General features: G+C 43.2%; 3 protein-coding genes across 6 annotated transcripts in view; 1 reads left to right on the top strand and 2 right to left on the bottom strand.

Annotated features, from left to right (window-relative positions):
• Positions 1-506: 506 nt before the first annotated feature.
• hal (histidine ammonia-lyase) lies at positions 507-7,737 on the bottom strand. Its single transcript, XM_039615662.1, has 20 exons — positions 7,446-7,737; positions 7,189-7,249; positions 6,957-6,984; positions 6,801-6,875; positions 6,636-6,708; positions 6,447-6,513; positions 6,293-6,330; positions 6,070-6,195; positions 5,802-5,941; positions 5,582-5,629; positions 5,094-5,241; positions 4,880-4,975; positions 4,547-4,605; positions 4,255-4,335; positions 4,035-4,100; positions 3,788-3,953; positions 3,408-3,542; positions 1,592-1,700; positions 1,404-1,473; positions 507-1,324 (listed from the first exon to the last, which is right to left on the bottom strand). Exons 1-20 carry the CDS (start codon positions 7,690-7,692, stop codon positions 1,193-1,195), a joined length of 1,965 nt encoding a protein of 654 aa, XP_039471596.1. The 5' UTR covers positions 7,693-7,737; the 3' UTR covers positions 507-1,192.
• A 2,477-nt stretch (positions 7,738-10,214) lies between these two features.
• LOC116332708 (ETS domain-containing protein Elk-3) lies at positions 10,215-19,695 on the top strand. The gene is made up of 5 exons (XM_031755756.2): positions 10,215-10,578; positions 13,969-14,177; positions 14,509-15,297; positions 16,841-16,963; positions 17,727-19,695. The coding sequence occupies exons 2-5, from the start codon at positions 13,971-13,973 to the stop codon at positions 17,823-17,825; spliced, it is 1,218 nt and encodes a 405-aa protein (XP_031611616.1). The 5' UTR covers positions 10,215-10,578; positions 13,969-13,970; the 3' UTR covers positions 17,826-19,695.
• LOC116332707 (cyclin-dependent kinase 17-like) overlaps positions 17,967-20,265 on the bottom strand; it is a 35,483-nt gene continuing 33,184 nt past the window's right edge. For all 4 annotated transcript variants that reach the window (XM_031755752.2, XM_031755754.2, XM_031755753.2 and 1 more), the window contains one exon: positions 17,967-19,881. In XM_031755752.2, the coding sequence (XP_031611612.1) occupies positions 19,844-19,881 (38 nt within the window). In that variant the 3' untranslated portion in view covers positions 17,967-19,843. The remainder of the gene's footprint in view (positions 19,882-20,265) is intronic.

A 20,265-nucleotide genomic window follows, 5' to 3' on the forward strand; every position in this document is an offset into this window, starting at 1 on the left:
TAAACTAAATCTATAATTTTAGAGCTATAGCATTTTTTCTGACGTTGAACCGCCTCTGTGCATGTCAGATTTCTGCTCCTGTGCTGCTATCTTGTCCTGAGCTGTTTGTGCAACCTTTGAGTTTGTTGACTGCAGACCTTCTGCTTTATTTTCCACAGGCTCTTCCTTTTGGCACTTCAAGGTGGTGGAGCAGCTGTCCAGCCAGGTAGGTGCTGTTTAACTGGGTAAGGAAGCTTCTGCCAAACTAACTTTCCTGAAGTTCAACACACACAAAGACAGGACAAATGTAGCGCCACCTCCAAACTAATTAGCATGTTATTCTCAGGGTATGCTGATGAGAGGCTGGAAATCACTGGTATCACTGGCACATTTACTAATTTTGTGTTACTGTTGTGGTTGTGTTTGATTGATTTTTGAGATATATTTCTACAAATTTGCCTCTCTGTCCCTGATAATAGTATAAGGTACATTATTCACACAACATGACTTAAATGGATGAGAATAGGAACGCTTAAAAACTTTAATTATGTTAAGCTGGAAATGTATTAATGGCAATTAAATAGGATTTAAAATACACCAGGAAAATCACAGGTTGTGCTAAGATAATTATGTCTTAATTATTGTACTGTATTGATAATTATTGTACAAGAAGAAATCATGTGACAATAAAGAGTCAATTAGGCACGTTTAAAAAGGGACAAAAAAGTTTAGATATAAACAAGTGGAATGTACATCAGGGTAAGGTGCAGTATACACAAGTTAAACCCAATAATTGCTTGAATTATATTCTGTATGTAGAATAGCCAGTTCATAAGCTCGTGAGAGAAGTCAGTGTATACATTTAGTCTTCAAGGGACATAAGAATACAGCATCCTGAAATCACATCTCCAGAGGTTTGGGTGACTTTCTAACAATTCTTTAATGGGAATAGAAAATTCACAAATCCAACAAACTCAGATGCAAGAAAGAAAGAGCCTGCACACTGGTCTTGTCAGTGAAGTGTCACAGTGAAGCGTAAGGATCCGTTTCTTCCCATTCTGCTCCCGTTGGTCTCAGATAAAGGCCACACACTTTTGACTAATTTTGGCGCTGACCAAGATCAGTGTGTAGGATCTTTCTTTTTTCGTGACTGAAGTAATTGCCAAAGAAACTTAAAATAAAAAAATAAAAAAAACTTGTTTGGGGCGTGCTTTCATTCGTGGCGAACACGCTTCCTGGGGGAGGCCGGAGAGTCCAGGGAAAAGGCAGTGGGAGAGACGGGGCGGGACTCAGGGATGTACTCTGTCTGGTACTTGTCAATGTAAGGTTTGGCCACATTCCACACCTGGGTTGAAAATATAAGCACATTTAACGACATGCCACATGGAGCTCGCACATGCACTGAACAACTTTTTAGAACTTGCCTTTTGGTCAAGTAGCAGGCGGTGAACCGCTTCGATATCAGGCGACATGAATCTGTCTTTCATCCACGGTCTGTTTAACGTCAGGAGAGTAAAAGGAGAAAGTGGAACAACAGGTAAATATTAACTGTTAGGTATATAGTTTCAACAGGCTCAAAATTTTGTACCTTGGCCGCATCTGTTTGACTTACTTGACCACGCTGCGAACAAGTTCATAGACCTTCTCCAGTGGAGTGGTGGTACGGAGTGGGCGGAGGAACTCGATACCCTGACATGCAGCCAGCAGCTCTATAGCGAGGACTGGTAACAGGAAGCATCAGTTCAGTTTGGCCAAATCCCAAAAATAAATCTCTCATTTTAGTGACAAATATTGAAAACAATAAATAGCATAGATCACAGCCAATTGAAAGCCTTCTATGGGTTTTTACTGTTGTTTGAGCCTTTAGTTTATTCCATGACTTACAAAAACTGAGGATTTTTTTCCTCAATATTTTCTCAAACACAAAAGACGGAGAAAAGAATTTTAAGCACAGAGATAAATGATAGTTGATGATAGTTTAATCATTTATCTGTTTTTTAAAACCTGTTGGTTTAAGGTTAACCTCTGTATCCGCCCAGTAGGCTGCGGTTTTGTCTTGTCGGTGTACACTGGCATGATTTTCAGCAGCGACCTTTGCACTTTTTGCAACAGAAGCAGCGGAAACTGACCTGTTAGTCTCTTTGACTCAGGGACGCTTGTTGTTTTCAAAGAGTTCAGTTAAAACAGGTGGTTAGCGCATACTTTTAAATCTGATATTGGTAATACAACAGAACTATGGAACGGATCAATCATTTTACTCACTTATTTGTTGTCTGTATAGAGTTTCATTGGAATTTTAGGGCACCCCACCATAAATCTATTGATTATTATACATAATCACAGAATCACGTTGTTAGGTACACCTGCTCAGTTGCTCGTTAGGACAAATGTCTAATCACCCAGTCACATGTTAGCAACTCAGTGCATTTAGGCATGTAGACATGATCAAGACAGCCTGCTGAAGTTTAAACTGAGCATCTGAATGTGGAAGAAAGATGATTTAAGTGACTTTGAACGTGGCATGGTTGTTGGTACCAGATGGACTGTCCCAAGTATTTCAGAAACCGCTAATCTACTGAGGATTTTCCCACATAACCATCTCTAGGGTTTAGAAAGAATTTTACAAAAAAGATAAAATATCCAGTGAGCGGCAGTTCTCTGGGTGAAAATGCCTTCTTAATGCCAAAGATCACAGTAGAGTGACCAGACTGCTTTGAGCTGATACGAAGGAAACTGTAACTCAAATACCGTTGCTACTCATTAGAACCACAACAAATCACACTTTAAAGCAGATGGCCTACATCAGGAGAAGACCACACCAGGTGCTATCTATGTCAGCTAAGAACAGGAAACTAAGGGTACAGTTGTCACAAGCTCACCAAAAATTGGACCAGATAAGCCTGGAAAAATATTCCCTGGTCTGATGAGTCCTGATTTCTACTCCAACAGTTAGATCCTTGACTGGTACGGTCAGATTTTGGCATAACCAACATGAAAGCATGGATCCATCCTGCCTTTTATCAGCAGCTCAGGGTTGTGGTGATGGAGTGGTGCAGGGAACATTTTTTCTGGTGCACTTTGAACCCGTTTCATACCAACTGAGCATTGTTTAAACATCAAATCTTGTATATTGTCCATCTTTTGATGGCTTCTTACGTCAGAAGATGGACACAAAGCTCAGATCATCTCAAAGTAGCTTCTTAGACATGACAGTGAATTTGCTTCACAGTCACCAGATTTAAATCCAATAGAGCACATTTGGGATGTGATGGAGCAGGAGATTTACGCGATGGATGTGGAGACAAATCGGCAGCACCTGAATGATAGTATGAGGAATGTTTCCAGCTCCTTGATGAATCTGTGGCACAAAGAATTAGGCCAACCCAGTACTTGCAAGGTGTACATAATTTAACAATGGTACACCTTACCTTGCTCCACATGCTCTATGACCCTCAGGGCCTTCCTAGCAGCCCATCCTCCCATAGACACGTGGTCCTCCGTGGCAGCACTAGTGGACAAAGAGTCCACAGACGATGGGTGACACAAAACTTTGTTTTCTGAAACTGAACAGCGTGAAAGACTTGAGATTAATGTCAGTGCTCCTGCTCAAATATTGGGTAGTAGAAAAGAAAATAAGTCTACAATTTTTTTTAACATTAGATCTTTTATTTAAAAAATGCACTCTGAAGTAATATTGAACTAATATTCAATATTAAAGCCTGTTTAGTAAATAATGTTACCATAATCTCATTGAAATTGGAATAATTTAGCAGGAGATTACATGTTATTTCATGTTTTTCACACCAACCTAAGGCGGCTGCAGTGCAGTGGGCAATCATGAAGCCTGAGTTGAGTCCACCCTCGTTGACGAGGAAGGCAGGCAGCTCACTCAGAGAGGGGTTACACAACCTCTCGATCCTCCTTTCGCTGATTGAAGCCAGCTCGTGGACTGCAATGGCTAAAAAATCCAGAGCCTACGAGAAAGAAAACAGTTGTTTAAGAAAGAAGAATCAAATCTAGAGCAAATCGAAACAAACTGTATTATTACTACATACCTTAGCTGGGTACTCCCCATGGAAATTCCCACCTGAAATGGTCTCACCTCTTTCTGCAAATACCATCTGGTGAGACCGTTAAGACAAAATAAACTGATTTCCAATAAAATCCTGTGTGCAGTTTGTGGCAGAACCAACTTCAGTTATCAGGGTTGAGACCAAACTGGCTAAATTTCATAGATCAGTCTTTTCTTCTAGTTTGAAAGACAGAAAAGGATACAGGGTTGTCAGTGGCACTGTTGATTTCTGTATTGATGATATTCTGGACAAATGCAATTGTGTCATTGGCAATTCCATGAACCTGTGAGCAGAGAGAGGATACAACACTCAGAAAGAGGTGTACGATGCTCAAACATAGTTTTGCTCCAGCTCCATATCTGCTTTCTATGTGGTAGACCCACTAACTAGCACGTGAGAGTTTTCCCTTTCCCTTTTTCCAGAAGTTGCAGAAGCTTTAAAAAGCTGTGGGAGAAACCTGTGATTTTGGGATATATAAATAAACTTGGGGTTACCTGAGGACAGCACCGCATGGTGTAGGCATCCTGGACTCTGTCACAGAACCTGTGACTCTCTGTAAAAACACACCAGGACCATATGACACACATTAAACGCAGCATATTTAAGGCTGCATAATATTAGAAAGGCTAATGCCTGTCGGCAAATGCACCCGCAGCAACTCATGCATCTCATCTTGAGTTGGTGCAACTCTGAAATCACTGCCTTGATCAAGGCCAGTGGTAAGAGCATCTCTAATATGCAAACAGGTTTTCGGGAGGAGGAAGGCACACAAATGTAAAATGCAATGATCAGAACTTTACGTGAATATTTTTTTATGTTCATCAAACCTGCAATCTGGGATGGGTGGTGGTCTGAGTCCAACAGTGAGCGGAAGCGTTGAGCCACCTCTATTTGCCCCGGATGTGGCCGCAGTGCATGGATGTCTGTGGGAGGAGACCAGAAACTGAATAAGGATGGATGAGATGTAGTGCAGTTATACAATTGGAGGTAAATAATTCCATCTAGTTTCTGGTTTTCTTCGGGTTTATAGCTTCTGCTCACCACTGTCAAAGGCCTTGGTGGTTCCCTTTAGCACCTCCAGGGTGAGAGCAGCAATAATATCTGCCTGCTGGGCAATCGCCTGGGCTCGCTCCACGGCCTCTGCCCCTAGAGAGGTAATCATCTGTGTCCCATTGATCAGAGCCAGACCCTGTGAGGGAATCCCAGAGAGTGAGACGGGTGTACAACCCCAGTTGCAAAAGAAGAAAAAATTTGAGTAGGTGTGTAAAATGTAAATATAAACAAAATGCAGGGATTTTGCAAAGAGAATTTTTTTAGGATTTTTTTTACAGTGTAACAAGTTAACTATCATATTACTTCTTATTTCGCTAAAATTATTTTAATTCCATATATTTGGCCTAATATGTATTTTATTGTATATTTATGATGCAAATGCAGTTTATGTTTCAAAATCTGTTATCAGTGAACTCTGGGTCCACAACAGTGCAGACAAATCAAATAGAAGAGCTTTTCTTTTTTTTAAACATTACCTCTTTAGGCTTTAGTGATATTGGCTTTAGTCCATGTGCCTCCAGGACCTGGTCAGGAATGAAAGATGAAAAACATGTAAAAAGTCCAGGGTCATTAGAAAGCAAACAATGTTTCCATTTGCACCCTGAAACCTTTCACTCTTGTAAACAAGAGGCACGTTTTCCTATGATAATAGTTGCCCTCTTGTTTTACAACTCCAGAAAGTCACTCTGAGCTTACGTATTTGGCATCAGCCCACCCGCTCGTGGGAGACCACATTTTTCCCTCTCCCATGAGTCCGAGTGCCAGGTGAGAGAGGGGTGCCAGGTCACCACTAGCACCTACTGTTCCCTTTTCAGGGACAAAGGAGAGGCAGGAGGCTGAGGGGACAAAGTTACAGAGACAAAGGTAAGTCCTATGACAGCTATCCTACCCCTGTCCTTAAATAAAGTTATCAACAGTTTACTGAAGCTGATATCTCACATCAGCTAACTGGTTTGAAGCTTACCGTTAAAGGCCTGGATCATGGCCTGGAGGGTTTCAAGAGAAACACCACTGTGCCCTTTGGCCAAAACATTGATCCTCAAAGCGAGCAACATGCGGGTCCTCTCTGGGCTTAACGGGTTTCCCACACCTATACGTCACAGCATAACTCTGATTAAGATGATTGACGTACAGAAGGCCTGAAAACATTAAAATCTAAATATCTGCGTCACAAAGAGTGTCATCACCTGCTGAGTGTGAGCGCACCAAGTTTTCCTGGAGCTCCCTGTGGAACGAAAAATGCATGCCATCAGTCAGCAAACAAAAAGGGCTCTGTGTGGATGATTACAAAGACCAGAAATAGATCATAAAATGTATTTAAGGACAACTTAAAAACTCTACTTGAGTTTGCTGACGGGAATGACAGTTCGGGCAAATTTGCCAAAACCCGTTGTGATCCCATAGACAACTGCAGGGAGAACACACATGGGGAACTGAACACACAAAGTCTCCTGTTTTTCCAGATATTGTAATTCAGCCAGTTTAAATTAAGCTCATTTGCATTGAATCACTTCTTAAGTGTATTTTAACCTTTGTTTTCTTTGACAATGGTGTCCAAAAGCTCTCTGGATTGCACAACCTTTCTTTCGGCCTCAGGAGTCAGCTAAAAAAACAATGATAAAGGGAGAAATCGGATAAACTAAAAGATTACAACTGAGCAGTCACGGACAACAAAAGAGGTTTGTTGATCATTACCTTTATCTTGTAGAGTCCTCTGCCTAAGTTGATGAGATCTGTTGACGTCAGGCTGTTGCCATCCAAAGAAATATACTGGACAGAGAGTTTAACATTTCACTGAGTTAGTTAATATTATATGAATATGTTTTCAATTTTATCTGAAAATACACTTACCTCTTCAGGCTCTTTGTATGCTGCCGTGCTAGTTGACAAACTTAACTAAGGATAACATTTGGCAAAATGTAGTGTGATTAATTATAATTTCCCACCAGGTCAATTTTACCCAAAATGAAAACAGTATGTGAAGAAAAAATGGCATTAAAAAAAAGATTAAATAGTTTTTAGTGCACACTACAGCACCTACTACAGCTGCTATGGCACAAATTTCCAACAAGTGTAAGGATACAGATGAGAAACTCCCGGCTCACACGGGATAAAGTCAGGAGACATGGTATCTCCTTCAATAGCTGAAATGCACAGAAAAATAAATCACGCTGCATGCATTCACTCCTTGGTTCACATAGTAGTTATATTTAAAGTAAATGACTTATTATAGACATCTACGCATCATTAAAGCAAAGTTAAAGGAAACCATCTTCACTGTCCTTTAAATGTGTTGCACACATTTTAAATCTATGCATTCTTCGTGTAGAAAGTGATTACCAAGCTCGACAAAGTCATTATCCTCCAGTACATCGTCGATGGTGTCATCCGCGTCCAGCAGACCCAAACCCTGGCACCTGCGCGCAACAAAACGTGTGTCTTTCACAGCCGTGATGCCGCCGTTGTCCGGTTTATTCTTTATGTAACGTTTAAGCGCTTCCTGTCCGAGCCACTGGATGGTGTTGGAAGTGTCCCGGCAGGGCACAGCCAGCCACTCATCTCGGATGTGTACAGTAAAACGAGGCATCGCGCATCAGCCGGACTTGGCTGCAGTGAGTCCTGCGCGCCGCTCTCTGAGGTACCACTCTGGGCCGTTTACAGTTCGGCCACCAATCACACGCAGCTGGGGGAGCCACGCCTCCCCAGCATCACACCTCTAGAGATCATTGACCCACACGGGCCGGTCTCAGTCTCACCAGTGCTTGGACGTAGATCCAATCGATGCGTTCACGTGATGTCTAAACACACATGGCGGCGCCAAATTTGAAAGTGCTCAAGTGTCTATAGAGGCTAAACACAGTGAATGGGATTAGAGGTCACCAGAGGAGAGGTAGACTTTTTTTTAAAAACCTAAAGTGTAATAGTGCAATCAGTGATGGTTTAACAATGACATCAAGTTTTTAGCTACTTCATTTTATGGCATGCTCAGTTCTTAGAGCGCAGTCACAGATTAAAGGAATTAAAGCAGACAGAACCTTTGGACCCTGCTGCCTTCACTTGTTAGATATTAAAAGAGGTGTTCAGTGCCATAGCAGCCAGACAGCTAATCAGCTACTGAACAAAATGTTTGGTATATCTTCACAAGTTCTTTCATATTACAACAAAACCTCACAATTTAATGTATTGGATTCAGTTCTTGCAAAATCGGACACTTTAATGCAGGCTGTAACCTCTGCTTTACTTTTTCAACAGTCATTAGACGAACAATTGTTTCTCCTTTTTCTATGTGAGTCAAAAAACACTTATCTACAAGGCCAAGCTTCAAGTGGCAGCAGCTCAATATGTCAAGAGGTCAAAATCATTTTAGCTTAATGTATTTAATTTCAAACTGAGGCAACACCATCAATATCCAGTAGCTCCAAAAGTTACTCTAAGTTTGCAAGGATGAACTACATGCGATGATAAACCTCAGGAGCCCTGTAAAAGTACTTAAAAATGATTACAGGAGCCACATCAGTACATCAGTCAGATTTTTTTTTCTGTCTTTCATCACAAACCAAACACTGTTTCATAAGAATAAAATAAACAACCATCCAAACTTTTAGGAAAACATTATTACCAACAAAAATTTATTGCACAGTCAAATTTAATCGCTGCAGTGTAATTAGTTTAAAGGTACGAAGGACAGTCATTTTTTTGTATTATTTAATAGGGAAAAAAGAATATCGTAGCTGTAGATATACACTGATTAGTGGGTAATTGAATCTTCCAACAAAGGGATGCATTCTCATAAACTTGGAATTAATCCACTAAAAATCCACAGGAGCAGGCACTAGCTTGTAGAAGCTGCCATATTTCCACACCATCTTGAATCCAGTGGTTGAGATGGACATCACTGTTTTGCCTAATTGTGTTTTATGTCTGTGGCTGGAGACATAATGCGCCAAAGGCCGAGGCCAGTCAGCAGAGTAGACATGCGACACTCCAGTCTCAGGACAGCTGACAAGCTGGCTAAACAACCTCATGATTTTAAGATAATGTTAGGCCTTAAAAAAATCACACTTTCCCACACGCTAGGAGTTTAAGCAGTTCAGACTGATATGAGGCTATGTGAAATGTAAAAGCATCACAAGTTCATTTCAGTGATAAAGTTATTTAAATGTATTTAAATTTGTCAATCCCAGGAAAGGAAAAAAAAAAGGACCGGCAACATCATATTAGGATAAGCTGCAAAGTAGGAAAACTTATAAACCCCCAAAACAGTGTTTCACAACTTGCTTGGTTTTTACACAGAAAACCTGTCTCAGTGTCAGACCTCCTCCGCCTCCTTCTGGCTCCTTCGTGGTCTGCCTCATTGTGCACTGCATCAGCAGAGACACGCTAATGCTGACTGAGATCACAATGCTATATTTATTTGTGGTGAGGATAATTGTGTTTGCAGATGGCTCAAAGCGCAAAGTTTCCTAGTACAAACATGCAGGACGCCTTTTCTTTGTGCTCTCCAAGCGCTCCAGGAACTGGTCATTCTAAACTGGCAGTAGGTGCGGATGTGAGTGTGTGTGCGGTGCCTCTCGTCCTCTGACAGCTGGGATAGACTCCAGCCTCCTTCTGAGCCCCAGGTTGAGTGTTTGAGGTAATGGATGGTTAATTGTGTTTGCCTTAAGAGGTCCGGTGAACACATAATTCACATTTTAGAAGTTAAAAAAAGACCTATTACTGAAGATAAAACACTCATCACTGTCTGAGACATTGTTGCCTCGCTGAATAGTGTTATAATGTGTGTCACTAAGTAGTCTCTTCTTAAAATTAGGAGACTCATGTCCCATGCATCTCCCAAAATATACACATATGCATTCCTGGTTCCTTTTTGTTGCACAGGTTCCAATTTTGCCTTTTCTGTCTGTTCCTGAAATCAAATGACCAGAAATATGTATAAAAATGTATGAGTTGCAAAGGATGCGGCGTAAGAAGAAAGTGTCTCCCTATTCAGATGCAGATATAGTCTATTATAATGCGGTGTATCAGCAAGACATATTCATCAGTATTGATTGGGGGAGGACTTCTGGCCTGCTTGTTGAAGAGGTAGACTAACGAGGCGTGCCTGAACGCATCACAGTAGTCTGCAGACCGATGATGTCAGTTTACGAGATGTAGGAGTCTCTGCATCACCATGTGTGCCGACACAGTATAGGCCTACTGCTGGCCGTCAGCGGGCAAGCAGAGGAGAAAGAGGAGGGGAGGAAAAGTGTGTTTACACAGACGGCAAACTGCCTGGGGAATCGTAGGGGAGAGGAAGTCAGCCGGCTCTGTGTCTGCCTGCTCCAACTTCCTGCTCAGAAAAAGAAAAAGCCCAGGATCCTATTTCAGTCCAGCACAACTCATGTAGACCAGAAGTAAGCATGGAAAAACAAGGAATCACACAAGCGTCGCCGTAAACTTTCTCGGAGGGACCAGACCGAGTCGGAGATCGCAGGTAAGGTCAAAAATAAGCGGGCGTCTTTCCGTGAACAGCGCTTTGTTGCCTGATTGGTGGCTTGTAAGAGAGAGAGAGAGAGAAATAACGCATGCCGAGTGGGGCGAGCAGCCGTAATTGCGTTTCAGTTAATTGTCTTGGCTGTAAACACGTTTGGTTTTTTGTTCTCTGCTTCAGCTTAAAGTCTTAAGGTCGAGCTGGTTTCTAAGTTTCTACACACGAATGGCACAGATTTGGGGTCAGACAGAAATGTACCGTCTTCCGGTGCGAGCAACATCTTGAAAATGAGTCAGTGGGGCAGTGTAGTGATTCAGACCTCCGTGCGTAAAAGTGAGTGTAACTTTGCAACTGAGCAAAGAAAAAGAAAAGGGAGAGGCAAATGAAAAGGCAGTGGAAAAAAACAACAACAGAAAAATAGCCTCAGAGTCAGTAAAACCTGTTTTCAGATGCTTTTTTTCTTGCGGGTCCCCCTGTTGAATTTTCCACCGCCAGTGAACAGGAAGAGAGCAGATTTAGTCATGGCTAAGTAATGTCTGCATACACCATCTAATCTCATTAGGAGTTTCCGTTCAGCCAACACACTGGATGGCTTTGTGCACACGCGAGACTTCTCGGGGCGAGCATCCCGCAACAGGGCTCGTCGTCCCCCGACCAAAACCACCACAATGTTCCCCAGATATTCTTAGAAAGACTCCTAGCACTATTTCATTTGCGGTTCTCACAGTGACTAGTTGCCTCGCTGCAGAGCTGAGATGTGGGCTTTTTAATTTCTGTTTTGCTAGATTTAACTCTGTTGTTTTTTCCTGTAGTGGGTTAGTTGTACTATATTTAATAGGTTGTACTCAATGATGCTACTAAGATCTGACCTGCAAAAGCAGCAGCATGCTTAGAGCATCTCGCAAAGGGGAATTTTCATAGTCACACTGTCCTAAATTGCAGACCTGTCTGCTCAGTGGCCCCTGGCTGCAAGCGGAAAGCTTTACTTTCTAAAGTCGAGCTGAAGGCTGGGTGTAGAGTGGGTTAACGGGTGGAGCTGTGAAAAAGGGGACAATGACATGCTCTTTTGACCCCTCTACCTCTGGGAATTTCGTGGGAAGTGTGGCAGGATCGGGAAAGCGCTCCCCTGCTGTGGGATCCCCTCTCCTCGCCATTTGTCCTTGGAAGTAGAATAGGAGGAAGTCCTGAGTTTGACAGGTTTGTAGTTTCACATGGCAGATAGAAAACTCAGGGGATGGCTTGTGTCGGAAATGAGTTCAGCCCTCTCTCTCTCTCTCTCTGCCCATCCTTTCTGGACAAAGATAAGCAGCGGTTGAAAAGCTTCTCCATAATCTCAGTTTTCTTTTAGTGGCTTGTCATTTCAATTTCATTCATATAGCACCAAATCACAACAGCAGTCATCTCAAGGTGCTTTATATTGTAAAGTACAGAGCGAAACCCGCAACAAACAAACCACCCCATTTGAACAAGCACTTGGCGACAGTGGGGAGGAAAAACTCCCTTTTAGCAGGAACAAACCTCCGGCACAACCAGGCTCAGGTAAGGACAACCATCTCCCGTGACCGGTTGGGGGGTGATGGGAGGAATTCAATTCAATTCAATTCAATTTTATTTATATAGCGCCAAATCACAACAAAAGTCACCTCAAGGCGCTTTATATTGTACAGTAGATAGCACAATAATAAATACAGAGAAAAACCCAACAATCATATGACCCCCTATGAGCAAGCACTTTGGCGACAGTGGGAAGGAAAAACTCCCTTTTAACAGGAAGAAACCTCCGGCAGAACCAGGCTCAGGGAGGGGCGGCCATCTGCTGCGACCGGTTGGGAAGACAAAATAAACAACAGACTGTGGAAACGATAATGAAATGAGAGCACAGTCCTTTCCATCAGTATTCAGACTTTATTATGTCAAAGTTCTGCTGTAATCATTTCCAAAAAAGAAGCTTTGCAACATTCACAGTTTTCCTTCAGTGGGCTGGTTTCAGTCATTATGCAAATGTACTGTTTATAAGGTTTGGGGAAACCTGCAGTCAGCTGAGACTGAAGAAGTCACTTGGATGAGTGACGAAACGTTTCTCCCACAAAACGCTACGTCCAGATGAACAGATTCAACTTTTGGAGAGAAACATTCACAGTTATTTGTTGCATACTGGGCTCCTCTGTTCATTCTCCACCTAAAACAAGCCCCTTAACCTCCTCGTTTTTAAAAAAAACTTTAACGTTCTTCTTCTTTCTTGGCTTCCCCGCACAAACAAAAGACTTGAACTTGAGTTGGGTGAAAGTTCTGTTTTAATAGTTAGACCTTCGTGACATCACAAAGAACCAACAACAGTTTTGTCTCACAGGGTTTTCTTCACGGAAGCTAATCTCATTCTTTGAAACTTTGGCCAAAAAAAATATATATATGCAAAACATGTAAACAAGAGTAAACTAACATACTGAAAATCATTTGTCATCAATCACATTTTAAAAAAAAAATTAAAAATGGCCACCAGTTTCTCCTAAGGTGATGTCTCACCATATTATCAGATAAATGGACTATTCAGAGTGACACAACTACCGAGAATAGCAGCGCATCACCTTACAGTAAAGTTCTGGCCTTTGTTACTTGAACTATGACTTAACACATCATCTGCTTTTTTGTCAGTTTCTTAGCAGTCATGTGATTTAATTTTTTTATTTTGAAATCAAGCAGTCATTCGAGCTCCGCTCTCGTCAGAGCTGTGGGGACAGAAACCCCCCACTGTCGTTACTAGCATATGAGCTCCTAGCAGGCAGGCAGACAGGAGCTCCGAGGCTGCACATTCCTCTATTAAAGGAATAACCCAACCCGGGGCCCGTCGTACTTCCTCTGGAGAGAGGGCCAGGTTGAACCGCAGCATATTTCTGGCTTGAGCTGTTGTTAGCTCCCCCCCCCCCCCTTATTTTTTTCTCTCCTGTGGCTCCTGCTGCTGTTACATTACACTACACTCTTGAACACACACTGTTCTATTCATTGGCGGTCTGCTCTTCCTTGCACCACATGTTGGAGCTCAAACAGACCGGCCCCTCTTTAGCCAGTAACTTAATTTAGTCTGTGTGCAATAAAACACAGTGGCGAGGCAGAACTGAGAAGGGGCGGGGGGGATAAAGGGATTATATTTAGATGAAACGTTGGGTTGTTTTGTTATAAACAAGTTATAAATGGGACTAAAGTAAAGTGTAAAGAGGGACTTGCCTTGCTTCCCTCCAAAGGTTTGATTTGTGTGCTTATTCTGTCACTGTGGCACCAGGCAGGTGTTATACACGCCGGTAATTTGGGTGCTTTTTCAGTAGCGGCTCGCATCTGTTAGCATGTTTGGTGTTACTCTTCACACGCTGACCTAATCATTTGTGCATCTCGCTGCAGGAATGGACAGTGCCATCACTCTGTGGCAGTTCTTGCTGCAGCTGCTGCTCGATCAGAGTCACAAGCACTTGATATGCTGGACGTCCACAGACGGCGAGTTCAAGCTCCTCAAGTCGGAGGAAGTGGCCAAGCTGTGGGGGCTGCGCAAGAACAAGACCAACATGAACTACGACAAGCTGAGCAGAGCCCTGCGCTACTACTACGACAAGGTTAATTAAAGTGATTCTAGTTGCCTCTCCATAATAGCCCAGCTAATCGTGTGACCACAGCTGCTGTGATAGGTTAGCTGAGAGAGGAGTGTGACACCACGACACATTCTCTGTTCTTCCCTTTAAACTCACAAAATCCCCTGATAGACACTTCTGCTTCCTCTTTCTTGTAAAGCACACACACAGATCTGACTGTGATGTAACAAAGCACTACTTTAGTGTGGCCCCAAACACTCCTCTGATATTCTGTGTGTGTGCCTGGTTTGTTCTCATATTCATATCAGAGCATAAAATGATCTATCACGGTGAATTGTGTTTGCATGTTTTGCAGAACATCATCAAGAAGGTGATTGGCCAGAAGTTTGTCTATAAGTTTGTGTCCTTCCCTGAGATCCTTAAGATGGACCCGCAGGCGGTGGAGATGGGCCTGGCTTCGGGAAGGCTTCCCCTTCAGGAACAAGAGGCCCAGGAGCTGGAAGTGGAGGAGGAGGAGGAGGAGGAGGAAGCTGAGGAGGAGGCCCAGAGGAGGACCCTGGCAGCCTTGGGGGCACAGCAGTGTCGGAATGACTACCTCCACTCGGGTCTCTACTCGTCATTCAGCATCAGCTCCCTGCAGAAGCAGCCCGAGCTCCTCCGTGCCCTGCAGGAGCGTCAGGAGGAGCAGCGCTCCGTCATCCGCTTCGGCACCAACGCCAACGAGAGGAGCTCTCCTCCCTCAGCCAAGCCCGAGTCCTATGTCTCGCCGGGGCCATCTAAACTCACCTCTCATTCCCCCTCCCCGTCCTCTCCTCACACTCAGCCCGGCCGGAGCCCCGCTGCTGAGGAGGAGGAGCAGGAGGACTCTGACCAAAGCGCTCAACCCCTCAATCTGTCCTCCGGGCACAGAGGGCGAGCCCTGCAGCCTCCTGAAAAGAGGAGCAGCAGCGGCGGTGGCAGAAGCAGTTCTCTTAACAGTAGCGCTAACCACGGAGATGGACTCCCCCCAAAAAGCAAAAAGCCCAAAGCTCTGGAGATTTCAGCACCGCCCCTGCTGCTGGCAGGGAGCGACATTGGCTCCATCGCACTCAACAGCCCGGCGCTGCCGTCTGGGTCTCTCACTCCGGCCTTCTTCACTGCACAGGTGAGCTGAGCAGCAGAACTCTACAGATGCTACAATGACACTAGTTCCTTCCTCATTTCTAGACATGAGTCATATGTTGAGTCTCAACTGTGATTATGTGAGCACTTTGAGGACTAGTGACTCATTCAGTGAGTGTCAAGGTGCTTTCCAGCATTTTGCCATCACATTGGATTGAATATGATTTAATCCCTAATTTAAGATCTAACACTTCACTCACACCTAGAATTGTACTCTTCATCTCGCTTCAACTTTCTCTTCTCACGAGCACTCAGTCGCTCCCTTTTTTCCCCTCTTTGTGATTTAACACAAACTCAGTAATCTCACTCCCTGCCAGACCACAGCTGAACGATACAGAGCCCGATAATAATCAATCTCAGAAAGACGATATCTCTGCCCGTGATGCCATCAGTGCTGTCCCCCCAGAGCGGTGCTGTGGCTGGTGATTGAACACCAGAGTATGACATCAGCGACCCTAAAGCCCCTTGTAGCGCTTTCTATATTTAGTTGTCACTTCAAAAAACAGAGAGAGCGGGTGTAAAAAGTCACAAAGAGGTTTTTATGCAGTTTAAAACATCATTAAAATATTTGTGTGATGTGTAGACCAACGTGAGTGTCGCATTTCTGTGTGGCAGTAATGTTTTCCTTTCGTCTGCCGGTGGAGCCATTGTTTTTTTTGTTGTTTTTTTCTTCAAATTTTATTTTCTGCCACAACTTTAGAGCCAAACTCATCGAGCTGTAACATTTTGGGATTATACCAAAAGATCATAATGGCCCACGGCTCCGGCACAAGCACCAACTTGAGTTTAATCATCTAATTTAGTTAATGGCGTGTTTGCACTGGAATTGTTACAAAGAGAGAAAAAAACCCCCCAAAAACGAGCGCCACATCAGAGAGGGGTTCGTCCACGCGTCGAGGAAGACTTCGGAGCTACGCTCACACCGCCCGCTGACAAGGGCTGCGTACGATGAGATCAGAGGAGAGCGAGCGATTTACGCAAATCTTCGGTGAGTCCAACCTGGGAGAGGAGGGGAAGAGGCCCTAAGCGATGCCATATGCTCCAATAATTCCGTTAATACTCGAGCAGCGGGGCTGGGTCCCCTCGCAACACTGGCTCACTTCTCTGAGGTGACACAGGGGAAAGTAGGGGAGGAGGGGGGGAGAAGACTAGGGGAGACGGAAGGAGGGAGGGAGGGAGAAATTGATTTCATATGTTTTCTCTCTAGTTCCAAGTGCTTGACGACCACTGCCTTCCCCCCCAAATCAACAACGGCCCCCCTCCCCTCCTCCTCACATCACCCCTGTATTGGGGAGTAGAAACCACAGACTTCCTTCCTGCTTCGTCAGTTTGTTTTTCCAAACGCTGATACATGTCCGTTCACCGTTTTCAGCATGTTGTGCATTACCAAAACCCTCAGAGCAACATTCTCAATCCGCTGGTTGTGAGTTTTGTTTTGTTTTTTGTTTTTTTTAAATCTTGTCCCCACTAGTTTCTCTCATTTATATAAAACCTCCCTCCCTCTGTGTTTTCCCCCCACCCGTCAGACTCCCTCGGGTTTGCTGCTGGCTCACAGTCCGCTGTTGTCAGGCATCCACTTCTGGAGCAGCCTGAGCCCCGTCGCTCCGCTCAGCCCCGCCCGGCTGCAGGGCCACAGCTCCCTCTTTCAGGTAAGAAACACATACAGGTGTAGCGGAAGACAGAGGGACAAAAATAGCAGGAGATGAGAATAGAGGGTGTACTCAAAGGATTATTTACTGGTAGCGCTTTAAGCAGAGGAGGAAGTTGGAGAGGCTGCACGGGCCAAATTAGTGCTTCTGCAAAAGCCTCATTGTTCCCAGCGGTTGATAAAAGAAAAAAGAGCAAAAGACCAGGGCAGGAAAAGCTTTTAGAGAGGGCGATTACGTGAGCTAGGTGAACCAAATTTTTTATTAAATGATTTCTAATGCTGCCCAAATGTTATGCAAGTGTTTACCTGACAGGAAGCAAAAAAAAATTGATTTTGTGTGTGTGTGTGTTATTTGCAAAGCAGCAGTCACAAAGGGTTGTGAAACTAGTTGAGACTCAGTAAGCAGGTCCTGCAGAGGTGTCCTGTTTCAGAGCTTGTAAGAGGGAGAGGAAATCCTGTGAATACTTCCTGTTTGAGCCCAGGGGAGCCAGTCTGAACAGGGTGGACTGGTTTGAGAGCTGCTCCTCATTTATGAAACATCAACACACACACTATACCGGATTCATTGTGCGCAAATAAGACGACTTCTGTTGTAGAGTTAGAGGGGAGAGAGACAAGAAGGAAGCAGCACAATGAATTTTTAAAAAAAAACAAAACAGGAAACCAGAGCAGTGACAATGCTGCAGTTCCTTGCCGGAAAGCGGTTTTCATAGAGACTCCATCCCCTCCCCGCTAACTCTCAGTCCCTTTCTCTTCCTCCGCAGTTCCCCAGCCTAATCAACGGACACATGCCTGTCCCTCTGCCAAACCTGGAAGGAACACCCTCCTCCCTGCTCCTGTCTCCCACCACTCACAAATCCTGATCCAGGATCTGTGGAAAATGCCCCAAATTCATTGTTCTCTTGTTGAAAGTTTCTCATCATCATAATCATCAGCAGCAGCGATCTCTTATTCATGATGTCAGATTTTGTCTCAGAAAAGCAGAGACAGTTATGTGACCTCACTTTTTTTTTTTTTTTTTTTTTTTTTTTTTGCACTTGACTTGCTTCAGATTCTGAGTGGTTGAAAGCACTTGGTAAAAGCCATACACCACGATGTCTCAGAGACATCTGGTCTCTTTGTGATAAAGTACAGCACGTTTCTACACTAGCCTGTCCGCGACGGACAGAAGCGCCGCTGCGAAAGGCTAACCAGCCGCTCGGCCTGCGCAGAGCCTGGTTCTTTTAATCTTTAAACAAAAAAAAGAAAAGAAAAAAAGAAACAAGTCTACTTGTTTTCCTTAAATGTTAACAATGTGAAACTGATCGTTTCACTTAACGTGGTATTGTATGTAACGTATGCACTATGCTTCTCAGATAGTACCGGCTGTGCCTTGTTGACCTGTTTTTGTTTTTTTTCCACTTTATTTCAAAATCTTTTAATGAAGACGAGATTTCAAATGAATGAAAACCTTGTAACACTTACATTCTTGTTTTGTTTTGTTTTTATACTGGACTTGGTAATACAATATGTATTCTGTATATTTTTTTTGTATTGTGAAGAATGTCATTTTCAATAAACAAAGCATTGAATGCTTAAACAGAGTTGAAACTTTTTAGAGGAGCTGAAACAAACAAAAAAAACACTTTTGGTTTTAAACCTTTAGATTTAATTTTTCTCTACTCTGGAAAAAAAACTGAAATATGGGAGGGCATCTGCAATGAAATCCCACACCAACAACAATTATTCACAAATAAAGAATATCATACAAAACATGTCTTGTAACACTGTTAAATAAGGGCAGGACTATAGCTAACGCTTCCTGAATTAGGGGGGTTTGGTGGCGGCTGTGTGCTTCCTCATAGAAAAGAGCACGCATGCACCACAATGACAGAGGAGAAAAAAAAAAGATCTACTTTTACAGATGAGGGAGATGGGAATGGCAGGGCAATGCACAAACAGGGCACTGCAAATTCCAACAGTGGGAGCTCATTTTTGCAGCTCCTCTTTGTAAGAGTGGAGAAAGAACAAGGACAGGAGGGTGATCAGTGTATTTCGTAGGTGTAACTATTCCTGTAATGCCCTAGTTGACAATCTGTGTTGCTCTTTTCCTTCTCTCTCTACTGCATTTGTTCATTGGTCACGGCAGAGACCGGAGCATCCCTGGAATGATATGCCAGCAAGTTTTTTTTGTTTTAAATGCACAGATCTGCCAAGTTTTGTGTGCAAAAACATAATAATGACAACAACCAAAAAAAAAAAGAAATCTCACATTAATCTCCGGCTGGGATAAAATGATTAGTTATTATATCAAAGCTGGCCTCGGAAAAACCTTCAGAGTAAATGGTCACATGTGATTTGTGCAGCTGAGTACAGCACCATGGCAACAGAGACAAGAATATGAAACCCCTTTGAGCTGCTACAGAAACCCCCCTCCGTCTGTGTGCCTCACACACCCACACGTCGTCCAGGAGCTTCGAGGTGGAGTTTTTATGTATGAAAATGGAAACGAAGACCAATAAAAAAAACAAAGACACTAAAAAAAAAAATATCACCCACTTCAAAAAAAAAGAAAAAGAAAGAAAATTAAAAATCTATACACATTGCATGTTCTCATTAAAGTGACTGAGCCTGTTAGAATTCTAGACAGTAGTTGGATTTAGCAGCAAATTCACTTGTCAATAAATATAGATGTACAGTGTACAAATGTCTCTCTGGAGCCGGGGTCAGACTGTGGATAGCCCCCCCCACCTCGCAAAAAAAAAAAAAAAAAAAAATTCTGGAGGGGGAGTGAAGATCACTACGACGTTCCACGCCAACTCTCATCTCCGAGTTCTGATCCAGCGGCAAGACTGTACAGCCAGTATATCGTTCCCAAATAACTGTATCCAGTCCAGAGATTTTAAAACAGCATGCTTTGTCTTCTGCTCTTTCCGTTGCCTGATGGGAAACAGAAAAATAAAGTCTTTAAACATCGATTCAGCTATTTTAAATAACAGAAATCTGCATTTCCCAACTATTCTGGGCTATTTGATAAGCAAATTGGAGTAAATGACATCCAAATAACAAGGTTAAAAAGTAACTTACTTATCACAGTGACTGCTATTTAACCTGTTCGGTGGGTTTGCCCACGCAGGAAAAAACAATGGTATACACATTTCATTTTTAAATATCACCGTTATCGTGACATCTCTACTTTGGTCGTATAAATCACCAGGTTCCAGGTGTTTTACTCTGCGGTCATAAACAGGAAGTATAATGTGGGCTACAACTTGAGCCTTTGTTAGCCTGTATTTGTTCACATTTCATATTCCTACACAGATC

This window comes from Oreochromis aureus, linkage group 7, assembly GCF_013358895.1.
Source record: "Oreochromis aureus strain Israel breed Guangdong linkage group 7, ZZ_aureus, whole genome shotgun sequence".
Lineage (NCBI taxonomy): Eukaryota > Metazoa > Chordata > Actinopteri > Cichliformes > Cichlidae > Oreochromis > Oreochromis aureus.